This window comes from Coffea eugenioides, chromosome 10 (genome assembly GCF_003713205.1).
Source record: "Coffea eugenioides isolate CCC68of chromosome 10, Ceug_1.0, whole genome shotgun sequence".
NCBI classification, from domain to species: domain Eukaryota; kingdom Viridiplantae; phylum Streptophyta; class Magnoliopsida; order Gentianales; family Rubiaceae; genus Coffea; species Coffea eugenioides.
This window is the reverse complement of record NC_040044.1, coordinates 10,169,692-10,192,762: the sequence shown is the minus strand read 5'-3', so window position 1 is coordinate 10,192,762 and position 23,071 is coordinate 10,169,692. Positions and strand designations below refer to the sequence as shown.

Sequence of the window (23,071 nt, the reverse complement as noted above, 5' to 3'; positions counted from 1 at the left end):
AGAATCAGACTACAGTTCAGAAGAGCCATCTGGAGATGCAAAACCATATTTGGCTCTTGAAGTTTGTGAGTGTTCTTTAATGGTCATGCAGGACGGTTCATACATTCTTTTGTATACAGTTGTACCTGTCATTCCTTCATGGTCCCTTGTGGATTTCTTGCAGCAGATACTTGCGATATGAAGCGGATCAACTTATCAACTAATGGTACAGGTCAACATTGGTGCATTAGACATTGGACAGAATTTCCAAAACATAAAGATCAGGTCATATAGCATAATTTACTCCAAAGAATAAGCAATCAGCTGATCTAACCAATCACATCAATAAGAAGCTGCCTTGATCAGAGAAAAATCAGGTTGAAGCATGAAGATGTATTCTGCTTGCTGTTGACATGACATAACATGCTAAGGATCAATTAGTAGCCGAAATTGTTTCACTCTTGTGAGTACCAGTTCAAACAACTCCACAACTGACAACAGTGTCCAAAATTACTCCCGCTTCAAGTCGGAGAATCACAGGTATACAACTCTGCAAAATACAACCCAAAACTTTTGGTGAATCTCATTTTGCATTCCTTTCAAATCTTCTGAAAATATTAGTAAACTAACAAGCTAAGATAATCATTTAAGGAGACTTCAACAATATGAACATCTTGTCTGCTTTAAAAATTGTTAAAGCAAAAGCGTCTATGCATCATATGCACTTAATGAGCTAATCCACCAAGGGTACTATGGAAAATAGAGGTAGGGCACTAAGTATAAGAAATCTAACTCATAAAATTCAGAATCACATACCTTTCAATTGGGTATAGCTGTACAATGTCAATTAATAGATGATGGTTAACCCCATGCCATAGAGCAAGCATAATTCACCACCAGTTTACCATCAATACCAAAATTCTGCAAAATCACAATTCAAGCAACAAACTTAACATTAAAAACAACAGCATATGTACATTCAAACAGAAGAAGAGGTTATTGAGCCCGTGTCTTCAGTTTGATAAAATGACCGCAAAATTGGTTTGAACACCACTGCACTCATAAACACCTTAGTCAACAATATCGTCGAGAAGAAGATTCTTGTGTTTTCATATGGCATCTCCTTGATATCCTCAAATGCTCATCCAAAACCCACATAAAGAACTTGCAGAAGCCTAAAACTAAAAGAGCCCAGAAAACACATATTTGGGGCACAAAATATTGATGGAAATGAATACAACTCACTCCAACAGGGTATGACTGATAGAAATTACCTCAACTCATAGAAGGTTTATCCTTGCAAGCATTTCGGTTAAAATAAAACAGAGATAAATAGTTCCAAAGGGATCATATAACATTACAACAGAGTTGAAGCAACTTACGTTATACAGGTCAGTTATCAACTCCTCTGGATTAGGTGAAAAGGCACTGTTGACATATACAAACTAGGGAAACAAAACATGATAGTCACTCAACCTGACCCTGTCTTACCAAACGCACATGTCTAAAAACGGCTCAAAGAAAGAACCAATTACCAACGTGTCTCTGTGAAGCTGGCGGCGCAAAAAATCAATTACTTTGACAAATTTGTCTGACCCATCAATCTGCATATGAAAAGAACTACTTTAGGTTTTATCATATAAATGAGAAACAAAATATTCACTAAATGCATTTCCAATATACACCATTGAAGCCATATGGCAATGCTCATGAGTATTTCAAACTCCAAAAGTACCACAATAGCATAAGCAAATAGATATTTATTACATAACAGACACCCTTTTTTCTATATTGATCCTATGGAAACTACAAGAGAATGAAACAACCAAAATTCTACAACTTTGTCTTCCATAACCTTAGACTTAACAATCTGCCATAATCTAAACTTATAGACTTTCGCCACCATAAAGGCAAAAAATATTATTTTCCAAGGCATAAACTAAAATTATACAAATTCTACACAGTATGCCTTCATCAATCACCAACTTCACGGAAAAATTTACAGCAGCAATAATCAAAAGAAAACAGAGCAAACAAAGATTGGATAAAATTAAGATAGAGAGATCTTGGAATTTTTTTATTTTTTTTTTTAAAGGGAGGCAAGAGGAGAGAAAACGCTGCAAATTTCGTGAATAATATCTCAGCCAAAGATCTTGTACGCTGTTTAACAAACGGCACCGCTTTTAGCCCCAGAAAAATATCCAGTTTCGTCAACTACACTGAATTATCCAGATTGATCACCATTAAATAAATCTTACTCAAGAATTTAGCCTTCAAGTCAAAACACCATATAAAGTAGAATCAAAAGTATAAAATTTCAACGCCATAAACTGATCTGAAACTACGGTATAATTATAAGCCAAATCCGCAGTCCCTCCCAACAAAACAGAGATCAAGAAACAACGATTTTTTCAAAAATTCCAACTTTGACTAAATAATCTTCCCCGACGTAAGAAGCAATGAGTAAAGTACGCAATAACCATGAAATAAATACATGAAAGATCCAAAAAGGGTTTTCAAAACCCCAATTTAAATTAGATTTAAATACTAACACAGTTAAGTATGAGAAAACCTTGAATTTCGCCTGTTTGAGAATTGGGGCGTCCCCAGTAGCTCGAAGATGAACCACAACTGCATCATAATCATCAAAATTTTAACAACACTTGATCTATGTATTATTGTTTAGCAGAAATTAAGAACTTTAGAAAATTAAAATAATCGAAAACATCTATACCACTGACCTTTACGAGGTTCGGAAGCCATGATGGATTTCTTTTCTCTAACTCGTACGTGAAAGAAAGAGAGAAATAAAGACCAGGGGTAATTTCAGAAACCTCCCCTCAGGTTTCTGACTGTTTCATTTCTCTGCCCTGAGGTTCTAAAAGTATCACTAACTTCCCCTTAAACCAATTTTCCTATAACAATTTAGTCCAATTCAAAACAAGCAACAATAAAAAAATAATTTAAGATGTGAAAAGATTTATATATGCCAAAAGTGCCCTTCAACTATTATATTATTAGATTAAATATTTGATCTAACTTGTTAATTTACTTACGAGGCCATTACTATACATGGTTACTAAAAAATGTCCATTATCCATAACAAAAAAATTAACAACGTCCAAAATTTAAAAAAACATTTTTTTTCATACCTTAAGATTCTTAGTATCACCACAATTATAAGAAAAATTAACTCAACTGAAATCTCTTTATTTCTTTATTCCTTTTATTTATCAAGTGCATAAATTGGAAAAAGGATACCTAGTATTGGATCCCTTTTTAGATGCCAAATTAGATTTTTTTTTAAATTTCAAATTATGGTTAATTTAGTTTGTAAACTATTTAATGGTTTCTCATGTCTAAATCCTTTAATTTATCAATTGCATTACGTCTGATTTCTTTTATGTATCAAGTATATATAAAAATTAAAAAAGATGCACCTGATATTGACTCTATGTTTAGATGGCAAATTAATTAACTTTTTACAATCCAAATTATAGTTAATGTAGTTAGCAAGATTTTAACTCTTTTTCTTCACATATATGTGTAATTATTCTAAATGATAAGGGTAATAAAGTCATTTAGCCATTAGCGATGTAAGCATTGTGTCCTAAATTACTGACAAGGGAGGTAAGTAAAATTTTTAAATCTCTGGAAGAGTAGTGAAATTGTTAGAAACCTCAAGGGACGTTTCTAAACTTATCCCTAAAGACTATTGCAAGTACTAAAAGAGTATAGGAAAAATGACCAATTTCGATCCCTTACCTTTCACACATCTTTTTGTCATTGACTTTTAAAATGAAACAAATTCGTCATTAATATTTAAAAACTGAAGCTATTATATCCTTGAAGTCAACTTTCAATCTAAATCCAATCACCCAATAACTCAATTACAAATTTCAGGAGTATAATTAGTAAATCACTTGGTTAACTCAACTTGATATTCACATAAAATTTAATCAACCCAAAAAGGAAAAATAAAAAATTATAATATCAACTTGATATTCACATAAAATTTAATCAACCCAAAAAGGAAAAATAAAAAATTATAACATAAAAAAAGGATTAATTTTTTTCACATTGTTATTGTATACACTAACGGATCTAGATACCTTTACATCATTTCAATTTAAATTTAAAGGGAAAATCCATTTTTCATCCTCAAACTTTGTGACGAAGACACATTTGGTCCCCAAACATTTCGTCAGAACACATTGAGTACATGAATTAACGATTTTTTGCCACATTTAGTCAAAAAACGGGAATTTACTCAATTTGGACGGTGAAGACCACGTGGCCATTAACAAATGTCCAAATATCGGGAAAACCAACACAAGTCCACACTTGACTCTCTCTCTAACCCACTGCTTTTCTTCTCCAAGTTTCCCCCTTTCCCACCAAGTTAATGAAGTGAAAAGCTGCTTGAGATTAGCAGAGTTAATGGAGTGATTCAACAAAGCTTTTTCAATACAGTAGACTTAATGGAGTGATCCACCATATCAAGCAACAAAACTCCATCTTCAATTCGTACTTGTCAACAAAATGAGGTCACGAATCTCAGAATCGTCGATTTCGTCAAATAGCAGTACTCGTGTGTGGCGTGTGGATTAAGACCCAAATTGACAACTTCTTAGCGGGATAATAATCCTAGAAGGAGATTCTATGGATGTCCAAGATGGCCGGTAAGCGTAGTGTAATTTTTTGTAAGTAAAGTGTAGAAATGCCCTTACTGTAATAATATGGTTGTATTTGCAGAGGCCAAATAGATGCAAATATTTTGAATGGCTTGATGAACCAATCTGTGCAAGAGGAAGGAGCATAATACCAGATTTATTGAGAAGGATAAACAGGATGGAGGAAACAATTGAAAAAGGCCGAAGAAGGGAAAAAATTATGATTTATATTATCTTGATATTGGCTATGCTACTTATGATATCTGTTGCTGGGAAAAATAGGGGACATGCAAGAGAAAGAAAATTGGTACTAATGTTGGAATGAGTTACCGAAGGGGGGGCTGATGACTGTGGTTCGTTCCCTTCATGGGGCAGAATTTTGACTGAATTTGTAAACGTAGAAATAGCATGCTTTTGGATCTTGTAAATGATGGTAATGCTATTTACAGTTGTAGTCTGATTTAGAATGTTTATATGTACTACTACCCCTCCTTTTGGTTTTGAATGGCTGTTGTATTGTGTATTGTACAAAATTTAGTAATGAAATTGCTTTGTTTTAGCAAAAAGATAGTAAGACAATTTGGACGAAATAAGAATAACACATCAAAAAGATGACTAGCACTATGTGAAGTAAAATGTTTGTATGTAATAATGACAAGCTAATCTGAAATTTATGTGACCTATTAACAAGCCAATATACACAAATTAGCATCATTTCCATTAAGTAAGAATTTAAAATAATACTAAAATGGACAACTTGTTCAAGGAACATAAACTTTCTCAAAAAGGTGATCAGTACCATAATGAAAGCATCTTGTTCAAAAAAAGACAAGTCTTGTTCAAAAGCATCAGCAAAAGACTAAAACTAAGACTAAGACTATTACATAAAAAACATCAGCAAAAGCAAAAGACTGCCATCAAGTTTTTGGTTTATGGCAATTTCTTTTTTCCTTTCAGCCTAGACGAAGCAACAACACTTTGTTTGGTAGCAGCCACGTCCATATGTCCAGTCCTAATCCTGAGAGGCACCTTATCCTTGTCATTTCTTGGGTGTAATGGTTGGCTATACTTCACTTGAGATTTTTTTTAACCAAAAATTTCATATAAATTAGGTGAAGATGGGACAGGCTCTTTGACACCAACATCAACAACTATTTCTGTTGGTCTAGCTGCATCCCTCTTTTTCTGCTTTTTTCTTTTCCGTAAAAGCAACAACATAAACGTACAATAAGTTAAAGAAAATTTGAAATTAAGAAAAAGTGAGACCATACAATACTTACAGGCATTGGAGCTGCCTTATCAACTGAATTCTTATTAAAATTTTGAGGAGTACATGTAACTAGCTCTTTAGCTTCAACTTCAGCTTCAGCTTCAGTATCATTGCAGTTTACAGAGGTGTCTTCAACATTTGCAATGGTATTCTGAGGAACTTGGGAGGCTGCATGGACAGCTTCAGTTACATGCTGTTCATCCTTTCTAAGTTTGCAAGATCTCACATTGTGACCTCTTTACAGACAATATTTGCATCTTATCACCACACCAACTCTGCTCATTTTCTTTTTCTGTTTTTTCTTTGCTTGTTCTATCTCATCCGTACTCCGCCTCCTTTGTTTCTTTGGTCTTCCAGCTGGTTTACTGTACAGAGGTGGTTTTGGACCTTTGAGATCAATGTTCTCCCAATTTCTTTCCCCACTCATTGGACATACACAGTCTTCATAGTATTTCAAGTATTTCTCCATTGTATACCAACTGGATACATACAACAATGGATCTTTTTTTGCTATCCATAGTGCAGAAATAGCATGGGGACAAGGAATTCCTATCAGCTCCCATCTCTTACATGAACATGTATGATCTTTGATGTTTGCTGCATAATGATCACCATATGGACAAGAAACCTCATACAAGTTATCATTGGATTTGAAAGGAAAACACTGAGTGGCCTTTTCCATCATTTTTTCTATTCTCTCAACAATCCTAAGACAGTACATGCAATCTTTCCACCTCTATTGAGCTAAGTCCCTATTTTGCTGCATTCTTTGCATCATATACAATCTTAGCAATTCCAACATTTCAATGATTGGTTTCTCCCTTGCATCTAATATTTTGTTATTGAAACACTCACACATATTATTCAACAAGATATCACACTTTGGATAAGTACTAAAGTAGGCTCTGCTCCATTGAGATGGAGGTTTATCATCAAACCACTTGGTTGCATGTATATCAATTGCTGCCATTTCTTCCATTTTGCTGGCAAATTTTGCTGGAGTAGTTGCCTTTGCAGCAGCCCATAAGGCTTTTCTCAGAGCTTCTTCTTTGAATCCAGCAGATGAAAAGTTGCCATGCATGTGTTTCACACAAAACCTATGAACTGGATTTGGAAAAACATTGTCACATGCCTGAATCAGCCCTTTTTGCTTATCACTCATGATAGTCCACTTATAATCCCTTTTTAATTTTCAAGTCTTCTTTGAGTAATTTGAAGAACCATGCCCAAGATTCCTTATTATCTCCCTCTGTTACAGCATATGCAATTGGATAAATGCTATTATTAGCATCTAATCCAACAGCTATCAACAAAACTCCCCCAACTGACCTTTTCAAGAATGAACCATCTATTCCAATCAAAGGCCTACATCCAACTAAGAAACCTTACTTCACTCCATTAAAACACATATACAACCTTTGGAACCTTTGTTACTGTGTTGCTGTACTTGTAGATTCATCCACAGTTTTCAATATAATGGAGTTTCCAGGGTTGGATTTCTGAATTTCATGCATGTATGCTCCTAGCTTACTATATTGGTCAATTTCACTCGCATGAATAATCTTCATAGCCTTTCTCCTGGCCCTGTATGTTTATTTTTTGGAGAAAGAGCACTTATTATCCTTCTTTATAGTCTTTCTAAAGTGTTTCATATCTACCTTAGGATTAGTCCTAAACTCCTCAGTATACTTTCTGCCAACCCATCCAGAATTTACAAGGGGATTGTCATAGGTGAAACCACATTTGTGAGTGTTCTCAAATGTCTTGATTTGCACACTACCTTCCCCACTCAATTTTGCAGCATAAATAAGCCAGTCATACCCTTCACTTCTACACTGAGCCCTCAATCTTATTTTGTCCTGCTTCACAAATTTACATATTCTGCCCTGTCTTACACTATAATTTGTGATAGCCAACTTGCACTCCTTTATACTACTGAACAACATTTTTAACTCTAATTTTGGATTGTCAATATTTTTAGGGTTGAAGACTCTACATTCACTGCTGGTTTTTTCATCATCATGTTCATTCACAGTTTCAAAATCAGATTCAGAAGATGGGGCAACATCATTGTCCTCTGGCATCACCAAATTGTCATACCTTTCAATTTCAGTTGACTAATTTTTTTGAAAATTCTTATGGTGCTCTACACCTAACCATTCAGCATTTTTGTCTACATTGTCATGCAACTCATTATCATCACTATCAGTCATATTATAATCAGAGTCCACTGTTGAGAAGAAAGATTCACTCCCTGAATCAGAATCATTATTATTGTTCCTATTAGCCTCATTGTCATTCCCTCCCCCTCTACGGTCAGCATTAGGTGTATTCAAATTGTCATTACCATCAGCCCCTTCATTCTCACCAATCTGATACGGATCATAGCCTAACTGTTGAATAAAGATTTCATGGAATGAGACCTCAACATACAAAATAATTTTCCTATTTAAACCACCATTCCTCTTAATATATCCATGCAATTGTCTACTTGTTTCTACCCTTATAAAATTGCTAATTCCCAACCATAATACACTTTGTGTCCATACAAACCAGCACTTTCAGTCAATCTGTCTACTTCAAAGACACTTAAACCTATGCTTTCAACATAGTCAATGACACATGCATCTCCATCCTCATAATGTGGATGAGGAGTGTAGGATATTAACCCTCCATGGTGACACCTTAGAGTTATAAGTGTGCTGCCTTGCTCTGATAAAAAAAAATGCACATATCAATAATTCAATCATCAACAGGGTATACATTAACATTAACAACAATGCACTCAATAATGCATAAATGCCATAATCACAGAAAAAGATCACATCTTATGGGCCCATCTTAATATCATAATCACAAATAAGGACCACACGCATTTGTCAGCTCCGACAATCAGATTAAAAATAATTAATCTTTTCAACCCAATATAACTCAAAGTAACCATAATATACCCATAATGCAAACCTCAGGGACCACATCTAAATATTATAAACACAAAAGTTAAAAATTTTTACATTTAAGTCTTTATCTAAATACCCTAGAAATTTTACCGTAATTTGGGAATGCACGATCGTTGAGCTCTTTCTTCCGAACAGACATTTTCTCCACGTTTGGTGGTCTTCAATCACCGAACTGGAAAGCTCCACTCTAAGGTTGGGAAAGCTCCACTCTAAGGACGGAAATATTTCAACCAGTGAAAAAGTGGGAAAGGGGGAAACTTGGAGAAGAAAAGCAGCGGAATAGAGACAGGGAGTGGACTTTAGTCAACATTTTGTATCTGACTTGTGTTGGTTTTCCCGATATTTGGACATTTGTTAACGGCCATGTGGTTTTCACCGTCCAAAATGAGTAAATTCCTGTTTTTTGATTAAATATGGCAAAAAATCGTTAATTCATGTATTCAATGTGTTTTGACGAAAAGTTTGGGGACCAAATGTGTCTTTGTCACAAAGTTTGAGGATGAAAAGTGGATTTTTTCCTAAATTTAAACACCAAACTTTGTATGTATATTATACATCTAAACTTGCAAGTGTATATACTAATAATGTATGAAAAGATTTACCCTAAAAAAACCCTATCATTACAAGACAAAGAACGCCCTTTAATGTTAGAATTTTTTAATATTTTTTTCTTTTTTAGTTCAATATGTTATGTGAATGTGATGGAGTTGATTGAGTGATCTCTCAATTTTATCCCTAAATTTATTATTAGATTATTGGATGGTTTGATTTAGATTAAAAGTTGGGTGCATAGATGTAATAGTTTCGATTTTTAAATGTCAAAAATGAATTTGCTTCATTTTAAAGTTAAGCAATGAAAATAATATTTTTACAAAATATAAGCAATAAAACAAGTCATTTTTTTCCAAATGTATATATACACTGCGAATGTGTCTGCCTAAGAATCACCCAAAAAAAAAAAAAAAAAAAAAAAAAAAAGGAAACGGATAACGGTTCTGGGAAATGAAAACTCAAAATCAAAACATCAAATAGCAGAAGTACAGTTAGAAGCAAAGCTATGAATCTTAGCACCACCGCCCCTACCTTTTTACGGCAACCGCACATAATCCGCCATCGCTACTCTTCTTCTTCTTCTTCTTACTTCGGCTTCAGTAAAAAGGAGAACTACAAACGGTGTCGCTTCATAGCCCTTGCTTCTTTTTCCTCTTCTTCATACTCGTTGCCGGAGCTGGAACTCCCGCTTCTTCCCTTTCCCAAGGACCAAGTAATTTACCTATCCATTTATTTTGCCTTTTTTTTTCGAGTACTAATGCTGCTTCTTTTTCCTCAAATTACAGAGTGTTTTATGAGTTTCAATTTCTTTTTTGCTTGATTTAATTTTTCTCTGAAATTTTGGTTTTACTTGAGTGATTTTAATTTGCTACATGAGATTAGAAGGAAAGATCGAGCTGTCTTGCTTTTTTTTATTGAAGTACGAGCTTTTAATAGGTTTGTTTTGGGTAATTATTGTACAGGTACTTGTTCCATCTGAGGCTAAGAAGCTTCATTTGCATGAAGCTAGATATCTAGCTCTACTGGAGGAGGTAATCACATTTCATCTCTCTAGTTTTTTTTTTCTTTTTTCTTTTCTTTTCTGGATTAAGGCTATGCCATCAGTGGTGTGTTGGATAAGGATTTTGTGAGGATTTATTTTCTACTTGCATCATGAGAAAGTCATGGAGCTTCTGTTTTTTGCTTGCAGCGTTGATAATTGTAACTTTTAGAAATAGTTTTGGTTTGATATATTGGGAAGTTTCAGTTTTGAGAGTATTGATGTCATCAGTAATTGAGGCTGCTTTCTTGCTCCCCTGTATGCGTTGAATCGTGCAATCTTCTTTCCAATATCTTCTGTCCTGCTCAATCGACCCGAGTTTTCATGGTCACTAAGGTTGCTGATGTAAGCAACTTAATACCAGAATTTGGTTGACCAAATTCTTGCTAACTTGTATGCAGTCCTTGTTTCAGAACAAAAGCTTGTTTGTGCATTTCGTGTTGGATCCCATTGCTGTTAATGAGACACTGAGAGAAGCATCATTTGCAGCTCGGCATGGTTGCTTGGTCTCCATTGAGAAAGTAAGCCTCCATCTCTATTTGACATAGAAAAGTAAGTTCATTAATGTGCATTCTAACAATTTTTTTCCATTCCGTGCAGGTTGAGCAGCTGGATGTTGGTGCTTTAGTGTTCATAAGGGGCATAGGTCGTGTCAAGATTGTAAAATTTGCACAGGTAGTGATGATATGTGGAGCTTTTTACTGTTGATTGTGAGCTTGTATAGTTTCACTAGTTACTGATCCTTGTAATTTGTTTCATGTTTTAGTTGTCTGGTTGTCATATACTGAGTAAATCATTTCACCTTGCTTTGGTTTGTAAAACCTACAAGTCTAGCCTCATTTTGTCTCATATAAAACGGATTCAATTATGGCTTCTGGCTTTACAGAGCTCTATTGCATCCTTTGTTGCCCCTAAGTTTTAAGAATGGCTTTAAATTGAGTATATAAGAGAATGACATACTTTTCTTTTTCTGTTTTGTCCAACTTATTGTACCTTAGGACCCTGATTTAGAGCCCTCGTACTGGTTTCATCATCTTATTATTTGTCTAGAGCCTTGATCCATTTTTGCATGGCTGGCAGCACCAATACAATCTTATTTATCTAAATTGTCATAGCATATCAGAGAAAGATGCTTGATTTTTTTTTTCTTTTGCACTATGACTTTTTCTTCAATTAAAATGTTGGTCTTCCTGCATCCTGTCTTTTCCTGCCTTATTTCATGGTAACTGTGTTATCTTCTTCTTTCTCATTTTTGAGTTTCATGCTGTCTATATATACCTCTTTTTGGCTGGATTATCAAACTATTGTGAAACCATTGACAAGTAGATATTTGTTGTCATTGATATCCAGGCACATCTTACTTGAAATAAATTGCAGGAAGAACCTTTTTTGCGCGGTGCTGTCGTACCAGTAAAGGATCGCATACTCCATGAAGCCACAGAGTTAAATCCAAAAGTACTTCAACTGAAAGAAGCTATTCAAAATTTGAATAGCTTGGAGATAAAATTGAAGGTGCTTTGATTCTGCTATCTATTTATTTGATTGTTTAATATGTAGTTGGCTTTTCCTTTGAATAGATGGTGCATATGGTGCTGCTGCATGGTCGTTTACTGCATTGACTTAAAAGTGAAAACAAGAAATGATAGAACTGAAAGTAAGTTCTCTGGATTGATATGCTTGGATTCATCTAAAATTCTATTTGTTCTGGTTTTGCTGATGCTTAGGAAAGATTCAAGGGATAATATCAGAAACCTCCCTTGAGGTTTCTCTTAATATCACTTGGCACCCCTGAGGTTTTAGAAATATCACTTACCTCCCCTAGTAATTGTAAAATGACTATATTAACCCTCACTTGACACATAATTCACAACATATCAAATAAATGAAGTTCAAAAATTAAAAAAAAAAGAAATGGAAGTCACATTCTTCTTTTTCCCTTTTCTCCATCATTCTCTCTTACTCATAGTTTTTGGATGACTATGCAATATTTTATTGTAAATTATAATAAATTAAATTTTCTTTATCTTTTACTTTTTGTGATTGTGATAAAGTGGGGTATGATTTATTTGCTTATTTTGGGTTGATTTTTATAATGATTGGTATAGTTTAATGGTTTGAGTAAAGGGTTGAGAAGATGATGTTAAAAAATGTAAATTTATAGGAAATCGGTTTTGAGCATATAGAATTAAATTAATGCAAGTGTATTTCTTTTCAAATATCATTTTTATTTTTCAAATTTATATTTTTATGGGGTATAGAATTGTGATGTAGTGGTACTACAAGAGATTGCTTTTGAGGTGATGGTTTTCTTGAAGTGAACAAAGTGGTTTAGGAACATTTTTATTTAGCAAGTGAAAGGGTAGTTTAGGGTTTTTAAAAATTTTGTTACACAAATAACAAAAGTAAGGGAGGTAAGTGATATTTTTAAAACTTTAGGGGTGCCAGGTGATATTAAGAGAAACCTCAGGGGAGGTTTCTGATATTATCCCAAGATATAAATAACCTTTGGCTTGCGTACATCTTTGTCTTCAAGGCAAGATGTAAATAATTTTCATGTGCTTTTATTTTTATCTACAAGGTTTCCTAGTTGTTTTTTAATATTTTTATTTTCTATTAACTTTGATTCATTACTAAGCAATAAATTATCTCCTACAAAGTCAGATATCTGTTATGCAGTTCAATTACTGGTATTGCAATGTTTAATGATATCGTACTGTTAATCTTTCATAAATTCACAGCCGGTCACGGATAAACACTAATTGACTACATATGGAAAGGAAGCTTTGGTTGCTTAAGCTCAGCTGATTCCAGCCCTTTTAACTCTAAAAGCTTTTTAGGGGCATTTTCATTTGCTTGTGATGTGACTACTGCTTTGATTGTTTGGAGATGAAAAAGCTGATTCTAGGAATCAGCCCTCAAAACGCATTGCAAAGCAACAGTTTCCAAATTTTTTAGCACAAAATTGTGCTTCCACTTCTTCAACAGGTTCTTAAAGAATCATGGTCATCTCAAGCAGATATGGAAAGGATGAAGCACAAGAATAGGTCATATGATGAATAGAAATATATATTGTACTTTGCTAAGCTGTACAATTCATACATGGCATGAAAGATCAATTAGATTGGCCGCATGAAGCTTATTTCATGTGATTTTAGCTTTATCCTCTTGTTGATTTGTTTTTGCACTACATTGCACATCTTGGCAGGTGGTATAGTTAGCTTAACATAATGACTAGATATATTTGGTTTACTTAATTGACAGGTCCTGTGACTACAGCTTGTTTAGTTGAATATTTTCTCACAAAAATTAGTCCAAAAATTGATGCATATGTCCCCAAATATGAATCAAGAATTTGATAGGCAATTTCAAGTTTTATATTCAGTTGGAATTGGCTCCATAGCTCGTATGATGCCAAATATTTACAGTGCTGGCTTTTAAATAATTTTTGGGTCAAATGCAATTTACCATTCTTTAAAAGAGGTTTACAAGGATGAGTTGTGAATTCTTCCACTAAGGCAGGCAAGGGCTTCATGGCGTGTGGAAAACATATGAACCCAGCCACAATTTCTGAACCATGAAGAACCTCTCTAAAGGTCTTCTAGGCCCCAGTCTTAACTTTTTCAGATCAAACAGACCAATTTGAGCCTAGTCAATAATCAACTGCTGCTGTCTTTTATCCTTTTTGACTAATATAAAACCAGTTTTGAGGCTTACGGTATAGTCCCATGATAGATGCCTGGAACCATAGAGGTCCGCTTAACACGTGCTCACAGCGAGAGGGGATCAATTATAGAAAGAGAATCCACTTACTATTTTGTGTGGGGATTTAAAATGAAAACTGTTGTGTGCTTTTTACTGCAGAACAAAAATTTTCCTGATATAAAATTTACTCTTGGTTTCACATTCCTGAGTCTCAAGCATAGCTTTGAACAGCTAGGAGTTTGAAGATTGTTTTACTGTGCATGATAAATGATGTATTCTTTTTCCTCACGATTATTACTTTTAACATTTTGAGGCCTAATTAAGAAGGTAGAAGGTACATCCATCCAGGCGAAATTGCTAATGTGGGATATATAGTTATATTATGAATCTCAAGCCATGATGTGAGTCCCTCATTCTGTTGAGCTTCTGCATCGTAGGCTCCTGAGGAGGCCTTGTTGCAGACTCAGACAGCAAACTCTTTAAACTGGGCTGAAAAGGCACCAGGGTTAGATTGTGATGAAAGTTTTGTTCCCTCCCTCGCTGAGCGCATTTCTTTTGCTGCTTATCAACCTGTTTCAGGTATAATGCCACTTATTCATGCTTTTTGATATGGTAATTTTAAGCGTTGCATTTTAAATAGTGACATGTTTGAACTCACAAGTTAAGCTGATGCCCATGGGCGCTAGTTAAAAGCTGCTGGGACCTTTCAATTGATACTTTTTGCTTGTGTAAATAAATCTGCCCGGTTTCTGATAACTTTGTCTAGATTACTTTAATCTTAATAAGTTGAGTTAGCACTGTGTATCATTGGTTGTGACTTGAGGTCTTGTTTTTTAGCAACATTTTGATCATGTGTCTGCTAGCATGATAAAAAGAACTGCTTTATATCCAATTTGTTGCGAATAAGAAATACAAAAGGTGCACAAGTGACTTTTCACTTCAGATAAATATCTTGCTTCAGATTCTCTGCCAGATATCAAACTCAACAACATAATGTTAGTAACTCATCAAAGTGCAGAGAAGAATTTCTCCGTAGGTTTTAAGTTTTACTTAGAAAACTCATCAAATTCTTTTCTCCGTAGGTTTTAAGTTTTAAGTTCATGTGGAGTAACTCAAGATAATACATATTGCAAAATGCTAATCTATTTGTATAACAATGCCATCAAAACCTACTAAAGGTGCATTATTTGTTTGTTATGTGTGGATACGGCTAATGAAGTGAAAAGATTTGCAGCTCAATGTTGTAAATTTTGTTTATAATTGTAGGATCAATGCAGTCAGAATTGACAAAATTGCAGGAAGAGAAGTTAAAAGCTATGGACGGCAAAGATACCCTGGAAAGATTAAGGAACTCTCTGGAATTTGTTAATAACAATATTTCTGTGGTTGCTGCCAAACTCGCTCTTCAATCCTTAAAGGGGCAGTGAGCAGGAAGTGACTAAATTCTCACTTTATGGATTGTTTGAGAAAAACAATCAAGATTCTTAGATATTGTGTAAATTGGTTTGGCACGTGAAATGACATGGTTTCAAGTCATTCTAGTGGGTACTGAAACCTAGTCGCTAAAGGCAGTTCCTGGGATATTGTACAAAAGCAGGAAATGGACCGTGTCATCCTGTAGCTGCCACAGAAGTGGGATAACAATATGCAGCGACTTCAACTGCAGATCCAAGATCTTGAGCTTTTGACATGGTAAGTCTGGACACTCATTAGCTCTGACTTAATGGAATAGTTAATCAATCATGTGTTGCAAGAATCATTAAAAGTAATTAACATCAAAATCATTTTTGTTACATAACGATTGCATTGGTTAATTTGTTATTTTGATTGTTTGTTGCATCAGTCAATCCTTTTGTGAACAATTCTTGTCAAGTGTTTTTGGCTTTTCTGCTTTAGTTTAAGCTCCTTAGAGAATGAGCTATAACTTTTGCTGCCATCTGAGTTTAGCAAATAAGAAGTATTTGTAGATGATTTATTTGCCATTCTTTTGTGAACAACTCTTGTCAAGTGTTTTTGGCTTTTCCGCTTTAGACATGTTTAAGCTCCTTTGAAAATGAGTTACACAATTTGCTGCCATCTGAGCATAGCAAATGAGAAGTATTTGTTGATGATTTATTTGCCACTGTGATTTGTTAGGCAAAAATCTATACCATGGTGAGATAAAGACCCCACAGTTGTACTTTGTGCAAATTTGCCTACACTCACCTTATAGTATTCTGCATACTTTAATATAGTATATCGAGAATTTGATTATCACATTTGAGCTGAAAAACTTTTCTTTCTTAGATTGCTTGTAACTAAGAATTCATGGAATAAGACTTGGAAAAAACCTGGTTTCATACCAAAAGGCCTAAAAATTTGTAGGAAAGGGTAAACCTTGGTGTTTCAACTAATTAAATACTATGAAGTCGAGTCGTACCTGTATGCTTTCACAGTAGCATGATCTTTCCCATTTGAATTTACAAGCATGAAAATATGCTGCTTGGTCATTACACATTGCTGAGAAAGTAAACGTTCATGTTCAAACTAGTAAAAGTAATGGAGTCATGTTTTCAGCAATCTCGTGTTTCTTTTGCTAGCATTCAGGTTTGGCTACTCTGTTTCGTATATGAGAAGCATTTTTTGGTTGTGATACGCTATCCCTAACCTAGGAGCTAGGGGTACTTTGTATTCCACTATTGTTTCTTCTAAAACTGGAATAATTCCATGGTGATAGCAATCATTTTGACAGAAATTGGATACTTTCCTTTCTTCTTCTTTCTTTCTTTTCAGGTCGTGGTACATAACTTCTACAGAAGCAATTAATAAACCTCAATGAACTTCGTACAAGGATGCTAAAATGTTAAATTTGTTGGATTACCTTGCTCTTTTCGTTTATCAGAACTTTGCTTGAAGTGTTCTCCATGCTCGGCTAGAGGTTATTGGAGAATCCTGCATTCAAGTTGCTCCTTTTGTACTTCATCAGCAATGTTGTTGTTTGGATATAATTGCCAGATGTTTAGTCTTTGATTCTTGGAATCCTCGTTTCTATCATGGACTAACAGAAAACTGAAGCAAAATTTGTAGTAAATTTACCATTTGAGCTTTGGATATTGGAGTTTATTGCCTTCAATCAGTCTTAAGGATTTGCCTCTTTTGACTTCAGAGATGCGGTGCTACATTCAGTCCTGCAAGGAATTCAAGTCATTCCTTCGCTAGGATTCTCGAGAGAATTGCAATTATAGTAAATGACAAGCCAATACTTTTCTATTTTTTTTTTTTTTAATGTAAGTAGGAGGGCTTGAATCCAGACTTCTAACTTCCTCCCCAAAACCATCCAATCCATCCCTCACTCAATACTTTTCTAATATTGATCCTTCATGTGAAATCAATCACAACCTTGTTCTTTAGCTTGGAACCCCAAAAAAAAAAATATTAAAAGGTTACATTAATTACTAGTCAATTGTTCTTGAGGATGTAGGTTTTTTTTCTTTTTTTGTTCGTAAGATATAAATCGTTTATTGATCCCGTTCTCATTTCAAAATAGTCACAATTTTTGAAAAAAAAATTTATGTATGTAATATAAACACAAGAAATGAGTAACATTTAAAGAATCCCAGACTTTTAATGTTACCAAAGACAATAAACTAAGACTGGTGCCTCTTAAAAAAAAAGGAGTGGAAACAAATTCCTTGATCGAACTAAGCATAAAAAAGAACCAATGGTATGAACTGGTAGACCCCTAAAAAGCACCCTACGGCGGCAAGGGGCCAGCAAACCTTCCCCAGAAGACTTTGGGACATTTCTTCGATTAGTGTCTCCTTGGTTTCAGGCGAGAAAAAGTAGACAAATACAGTCATTACTATCTCCCAAGCTCCAAGAAGATGAACAAATAATACTTCATGGTACATACCATCTTGAGAAAGACCTGTGCCACCAAAAATGTGAAGAGCATGTTTACTGCGACGGTGATGCTCTGTGCTGCAGGCCTGATCTCGAGTTGAAAAATCTCACTTGGAACCAGCCATCCTAGAGGACCCCAAGAACATGCAAAAGCAGAGACGATACAACATATGCAAGCTACAATAGCTATGGCAAAACCGTATGGCAATTGATCCGCTTGTCCTGACCACCCAAATTCAAATCCCAATTAGGGTAGCCAGAGCTACCTACATGAACCCAAAAAAACAAAAGATTATTACTATTTAATTAAAAGTAAATTTTGTATGTATAGACGGTATATACACTATTACGATTGGATATATGACACATAATAAATAACGTTTTCATAAATCATATTCATTCTCATTACTTACATTCTATTGTGAATTCCAAAAAAACACACCAATCCATTCAATACTATCTATCACCTCTAGGGCAAACTGACCATATGCAACCACATTTGCTTCTCTCTCCTAAGCTGAAGTTTACACCCTTGAATTTGTTTAAGAAGAATTGTATATACTAGTTCTTAAATGCTTGATTTTTTTTTTTTGGGACATAGCAAGATTATCAACTTGGAATGTAGAAAAGATGCAAGGAGGGTACATATATGCATGGTTACCTGAAATGCAATCATGACAAGACCTCCCCAAAGAAATAGAGGCCTTCGACCCCATTTATCTGTGCCATAGACAGAGACGAAGGTGGCCAAGACATTAACCCCACCAGTAATGAGGGCTGACATTAGAGAGGCAGTGCCCCCAAATCCAAGAGTTTTGAAAAGCACAGGAGCATAGAACAGCACCACATTGATGCCTGTGAATTGTTGAAAGAGTGGAATCAAGACAGACACGCAAAGCTGAGGCCGATAGGGCTTTTTCCTAAGGTCTCTCCATGGGTGCTTCACCTTTTTTGATTCCGCACAAGCCTCCAATATATCTTTGTATTCAAGATCAACGTTCTCTACTCCACGGATTTTCTTGAGCAATAATTTGGCATCACCTAACTTGCCCCTGTCTACTTGGGAGCTGGGAGTATCAGGGAGAAAAATGGCTACAGCGCCCACCACAATTGCAGGAACTGCAGCTCCCCCTAGGCTGTACCTCCATCCATTATGGGGCAAATATTTGCCAGTGAAATAGTTGACAATGTTGGCAGCAAATATTCCGATTGTGATGAACAACTGGAAACAAGCATTAAATCTTCCACGATATTTGTATGGTGTTATCTCTGATAAATAAATTGGCACCGACTGCAAGTGACAAATATCATATATATTAGCGTGAAGAAAAAAATTACTCCTATACTCATGCTGGTGTGTTTGGTTCTTGAAAATAAAACATATCTTTTTTTTGACATGTTGGACCATATTGAGAATTATTACTATACAAAAACTTGATATCCCCAAGGAACATAAGAGTTCATAAACATTTTTTAATACATTACCGTGTAAAAAAGTTAGAAACTTTTCAGCAGATCACTTAGGGAACAAGTTTCAATAGTTTTCAGTTAGAGAATTAGGCAGCCATAAAAGAATATTTCAAGTACAACCATTACTATAAAAAAGTGTTTTAAGATTAAAAAAGTGTAAAAGCTCCACAAAATATGTGTATATAATTCTACTTCATTAAAAAAGAAAAAAGAAAAAACCTCAAATATTTTAACAGAAAATTAAACAAACACATCATGATATAACTAGAACATTATATTGATTTTTTTTTAGGAGAAGGGTGGGATTTAAAATACGTGAAAGGAGAAAAGGGATTTGACCCCCCAAGATCTTTAATTTCGGGAGCCTTAATCGCAGCACAAAAGGAAGGAAGGTGATCTTTTTGGTTTTGGTAACTACTATACTAAATAGGGATCAAGTTATTCAACACAGTATAGTACGAGCTCCTAAAAATTAAAATACGTTGCTAATTTACCTGATTGGCAAAACCAACGCCAATGCCCAAAAGAATGCGACCCAAAATCAGCATAATAACGCGGACAGCAAAAGCATTCAAGAATGCACCAGCCAAGAAAACAATAGCACCAGCCAAGATGGTTGGTTTCCTCCCAAACTTCTTGCTCAACCATGAAGCAAAGAAGGATGACACCAAAGCAGCCAAGTATAGGGAAGATGTGAAGAGGGTCAAAAGCTCACTGTCAAATTTGCAATACTGATTTGTCGAATGATTCTATAAACTGATGGGAAAATTTTTTCCAAGAATGGACCCATTGAAGTCACCCTACCTGCAATTTTTTATCATATAAACTAATTTCACTTCCAAAAAAAAAAAGTAGTAGTAATACATATTATTCACATTCAAAAAGGAAAAAACAAGTTGTGGTTACAAACCGGGTATCAGAATATATTCAAAAAGTAGAGGTATTTTGTAACTTCTGATTTTAACTTCTTTTAACTTGTGAAAATCTAAGAGTTGAAAGAATTGTTCTTGACGACATCACATAACAGATTTTCTCAAAAGCTTAAGATAGATTTAAAAAATCAGTGGAGACGGGCCTAGGGTAAAGAAAGCAAGAAAGTTACCAGAGATTCCAATATCATAGCCAAAGATCAAACCGCCCATGGCGGCGGCAATAGCAGTGAAGATCACATAATTGGGTTACTTTTCCGGGATATTCACTTTCACCACCACCTTTGTTAACACCGGTAAAGCCCCCGGCCATTGTTGCTATAGCATGTGATGTGGACTACCAAGAAAATATGACAGATGAGAAAGAGGTGACGAACACGCAAAAATAATACAAATAAAGAACGTATGGATAGACTATGTGAACCAGAGGCCAATTTATAGAGGTTGTTTATTGGGTGCGTTCTGGATAGAATTTTACTTTCAAACTTTATCCTTAACGAAAAAGGAAATCCTTTAGTTACTTAATTCGAATACAATTCAAGTTTTGGTTCCTCTTGATTGACGTCTACGTACCATGGTTGTTTCTGTTTCGCATGCATGCATGCAGAGACAGCTCTCAATTGAGGATTGGGAAAATATTATCCGTTAGGAAATTAGCTTAATTTTGTTTTTCATTTGGGTAGGTTCCTAAGTTCTTTTATTTTATGTGAAAATAACTAGTTGGTTCTTTTATTTTATGTGAAAATAACTAGTTTCCTTATTTATTTAGTTACTTATACTAGCCCATGAATTTCCTAATTTCTTATTATATGAGTTTAGGAATTAGAAGTATTTCCTATTTTACATAAGTTTAGAAATTAGTAGTTATCTCCTATTTTTACTCATGGTGGTGTGAGCGCTTCAAATCCTCTATCTCAAAATTACCTGCCGTCCTATCTGTCCGGTGTTTATACAGCTGTTACGTGTATTGATGCATTGATAACTCAAAAATTTCTCAAAGAAAGTAAGGACAAACAGCCCTAAAACAATAGGGAACCAAGATGTAGTCTTGTCCAAACAAACAACAAATAGGAACTGATCAATTGACCATGTACAGTTGTACACTACTCAATGTTGCATGGCATGAAGAGGGATGAAAGTTGACATATCGTCTCTCAACATATGGTACGGGAACAAAACAGATGGTGCATAACAGTTTTTTGGGAGTTATCTTTTTAGTAGCTTAAGCAAAAGAAAAATTCTACATGCTATCGCTGTTCTTTTCAAGGGTAAATTCACTAGCTTGTAATCCTCCTTATGTCACACACTCGCACTTTTCTACTTTTGAGTTTTTAAAAAATTACTTGCACAGTTACACTAAAAGAAATCCTACATACTATTGCTATTCTATTATTATTATTATTTTTTAATAATCATCCCTTCCATTGCACCTTACACACACACACACTACAAATCAACATAGATCGTTGGACAATAGAAGGGTTTTTTTTCCCCTTCTTCTTTTAACAGGACAGGAGTTGGAAGGGGGAAAGGAGATTAAAACCCAAGATTTTTAAGTGTTCTAAACAGAACAATTATATTAATATGACATTTTTTTAGTCAAATGATAGCATCTACACCACTCTTATTCCGACAATATAACATTTTTTAGTCAAATGAACTATCTTTAAGACCATAAAATGCACTATTATACTCCAGGATATGAACAACATATAAAGTTAGAATATAGGCAGTTGATATAAACAATTGTTGTCATTTTTTGAACTTTCAATCATATCCTTCTAAAAAATTTTTTTTATCCTACCCACCTAATCATATTTTACCAACATAACTGCTCATAAGTACCTGAATATCGTAATAACTATCTATAACCACTTTAAATATTATAACTACTAAATTATTATAAACTTATAAACCAAAGTTCTTTCGAAAATTAATATAAATATTATTTACATAGAAAACAAAAATTATACAAAATTAATTCATTTTAAGGTTTTCCAAATTGCACACACATTGAGTGTGATCTTAACACTAGTTCTGATAAAGAACTACAAAACTACATATAATTAGTGACATGTTTTTGTGTTTACCACAAAAACACCCTCAATCTAAGAGTTCCTACACCTTCAAAACCACCCGAGTTGATACTAAAAACTAATTTCCATAAACTGCCCCTGTTTTCCTTTAATTCCTTGTAATCTACAATTTTTTTTTTTTGGCTACAAAGAAACACACTTAAAACATGCTGTAATCACTTGCATAGATAACTTTTGGAAAAAAATTGCAACTAGTAGTTATTGATGATTGGGTAATAGTATTTGATAAATCATTCATTCCCCCCTAAAACCAACCTTTACTTCCAAAAAGTGAAAGTCCAAATTTCATTTATGGATAAAGCAGTGATATTCACATTGTGGTCTCGCAAGTTGATTTTTTATTCATGTGTCTATTTATTTCTGTTCATGTATTTTTTCCATATCATTATTATTATTTATTTTGTAGCAAATGGAGCAATGGTGGAATACGGAACGAGTTGGGCTCTTGTAACATTTTTCTCATAGGCCGAAGGAAGCCCAGGTTTGTCTCAGGTATTTTTGGGCTTCATCTGGCCCATC

At 34.6% G+C, this 23,071-nt stretch overlaps 2 protein-coding genes and 1 pseudogene across 3 annotated transcripts; 1 reads left to right on the top strand and 2 right to left on the bottom strand.

The window, feature by feature from the left end:
* Nucleotides 1-200: 200 nt before the first annotated feature.
* LOC113749526 (ubiquitin-like protein ATG12) lies at nt 201-2,802 on the bottom strand. Its single transcript, XM_027293290.1, has 6 exons — nt 2,721-2,802; nt 2,552-2,610; nt 1,515-1,583; nt 1,362-1,424; nt 796-900; nt 201-529 (listed from the first exon to the last, which is right to left on the bottom strand). Exons 1-5 carry the CDS (start codon nt 2,740-2,742, stop codon nt 841-843), a joined length of 273 nt encoding a protein of 90 aa, XP_027149091.1. The 5' UTR covers nt 2,743-2,802; the 3' UTR covers nt 201-529; nt 796-840.
* A 7,058-nt stretch (nt 2,803-9,860) lies between these two features.
* Nucleotides 9,861-17,306, top strand: LOC113750144. 2 transcript variants are annotated; one of them, XM_027294085.1, is made up of 8 exons: nt 9,861-10,146; nt 10,397-10,465; nt 10,887-10,994; nt 11,074-11,148; nt 11,851-11,985; nt 14,613-14,754; nt 15,442-15,867; nt 16,948-17,306. In XM_027294085.1, the coding sequence occupies exons 1-7, from the start codon at nt 9,940-9,942 to the stop codon at nt 15,600-15,602; spliced, it is 897 nt and encodes a 298-aa protein (XP_027149886.1). In that variant the 5' UTR covers nt 9,861-9,939; the 3' UTR covers nt 15,603-15,867; nt 16,948-17,306. The 2 variants fall into 2 exon arrangements, with proteins under 2 accessions (XP_027149886.1, XP_027149885.1); XM_027294084.1 differs by having other exon boundaries at nt 10,875-10,994.
* Nucleotides 15,786-20,769, bottom strand: LOC113750391 (annotated as a pseudogene).
* Nucleotides 20,770-23,071: the final 2,302 nt, after the last annotated feature.

Excerpts from the sequence above, each read along its gene's own strand:
- LOC113750144 (XM_027294084.1), top strand. The coding sequence starts at position 9,940 with ATGAATCTTAGCACCACCGCCCCTACCTTTTTACGGCAACCGCACATA. Across the intron at positions 10,147-10,396 it reads TTCCCTTTCCCAAGGACCAA|GTACTTGTTCCATCTGAGGC; the intron begins GTAATTTACCTA and ends ATTATTGTACAG. Across the intron at positions 11,986-14,612 it reads GCTTGGAGATAAAATTGAAG|GCTCCTGAGGAGGCCTTGTT; the intron begins GTGCTTTGATTC and ends TCTGCATCGTAG.
- LOC113749526 (XM_027293290.1), bottom strand. The coding sequence starts at position 2,742 with ATGGCTTCCGAACCTCGTAAAG. Across the intron at positions 2,611-2,720 it reads GGCTTCCGAACCTCGTAAAG|TTGTGGTTCATCTTCGAGCT; the intron begins GTCAGTGGTATA and ends ATTATGATGCAG. Across the intron at positions 1,584-2,551 it reads TCAAACAGGCGAAATTCAAG|ATTGATGGGTCAGACAAATT; the intron begins GTTTTCTCATAC and ends TTTCATATGCAG.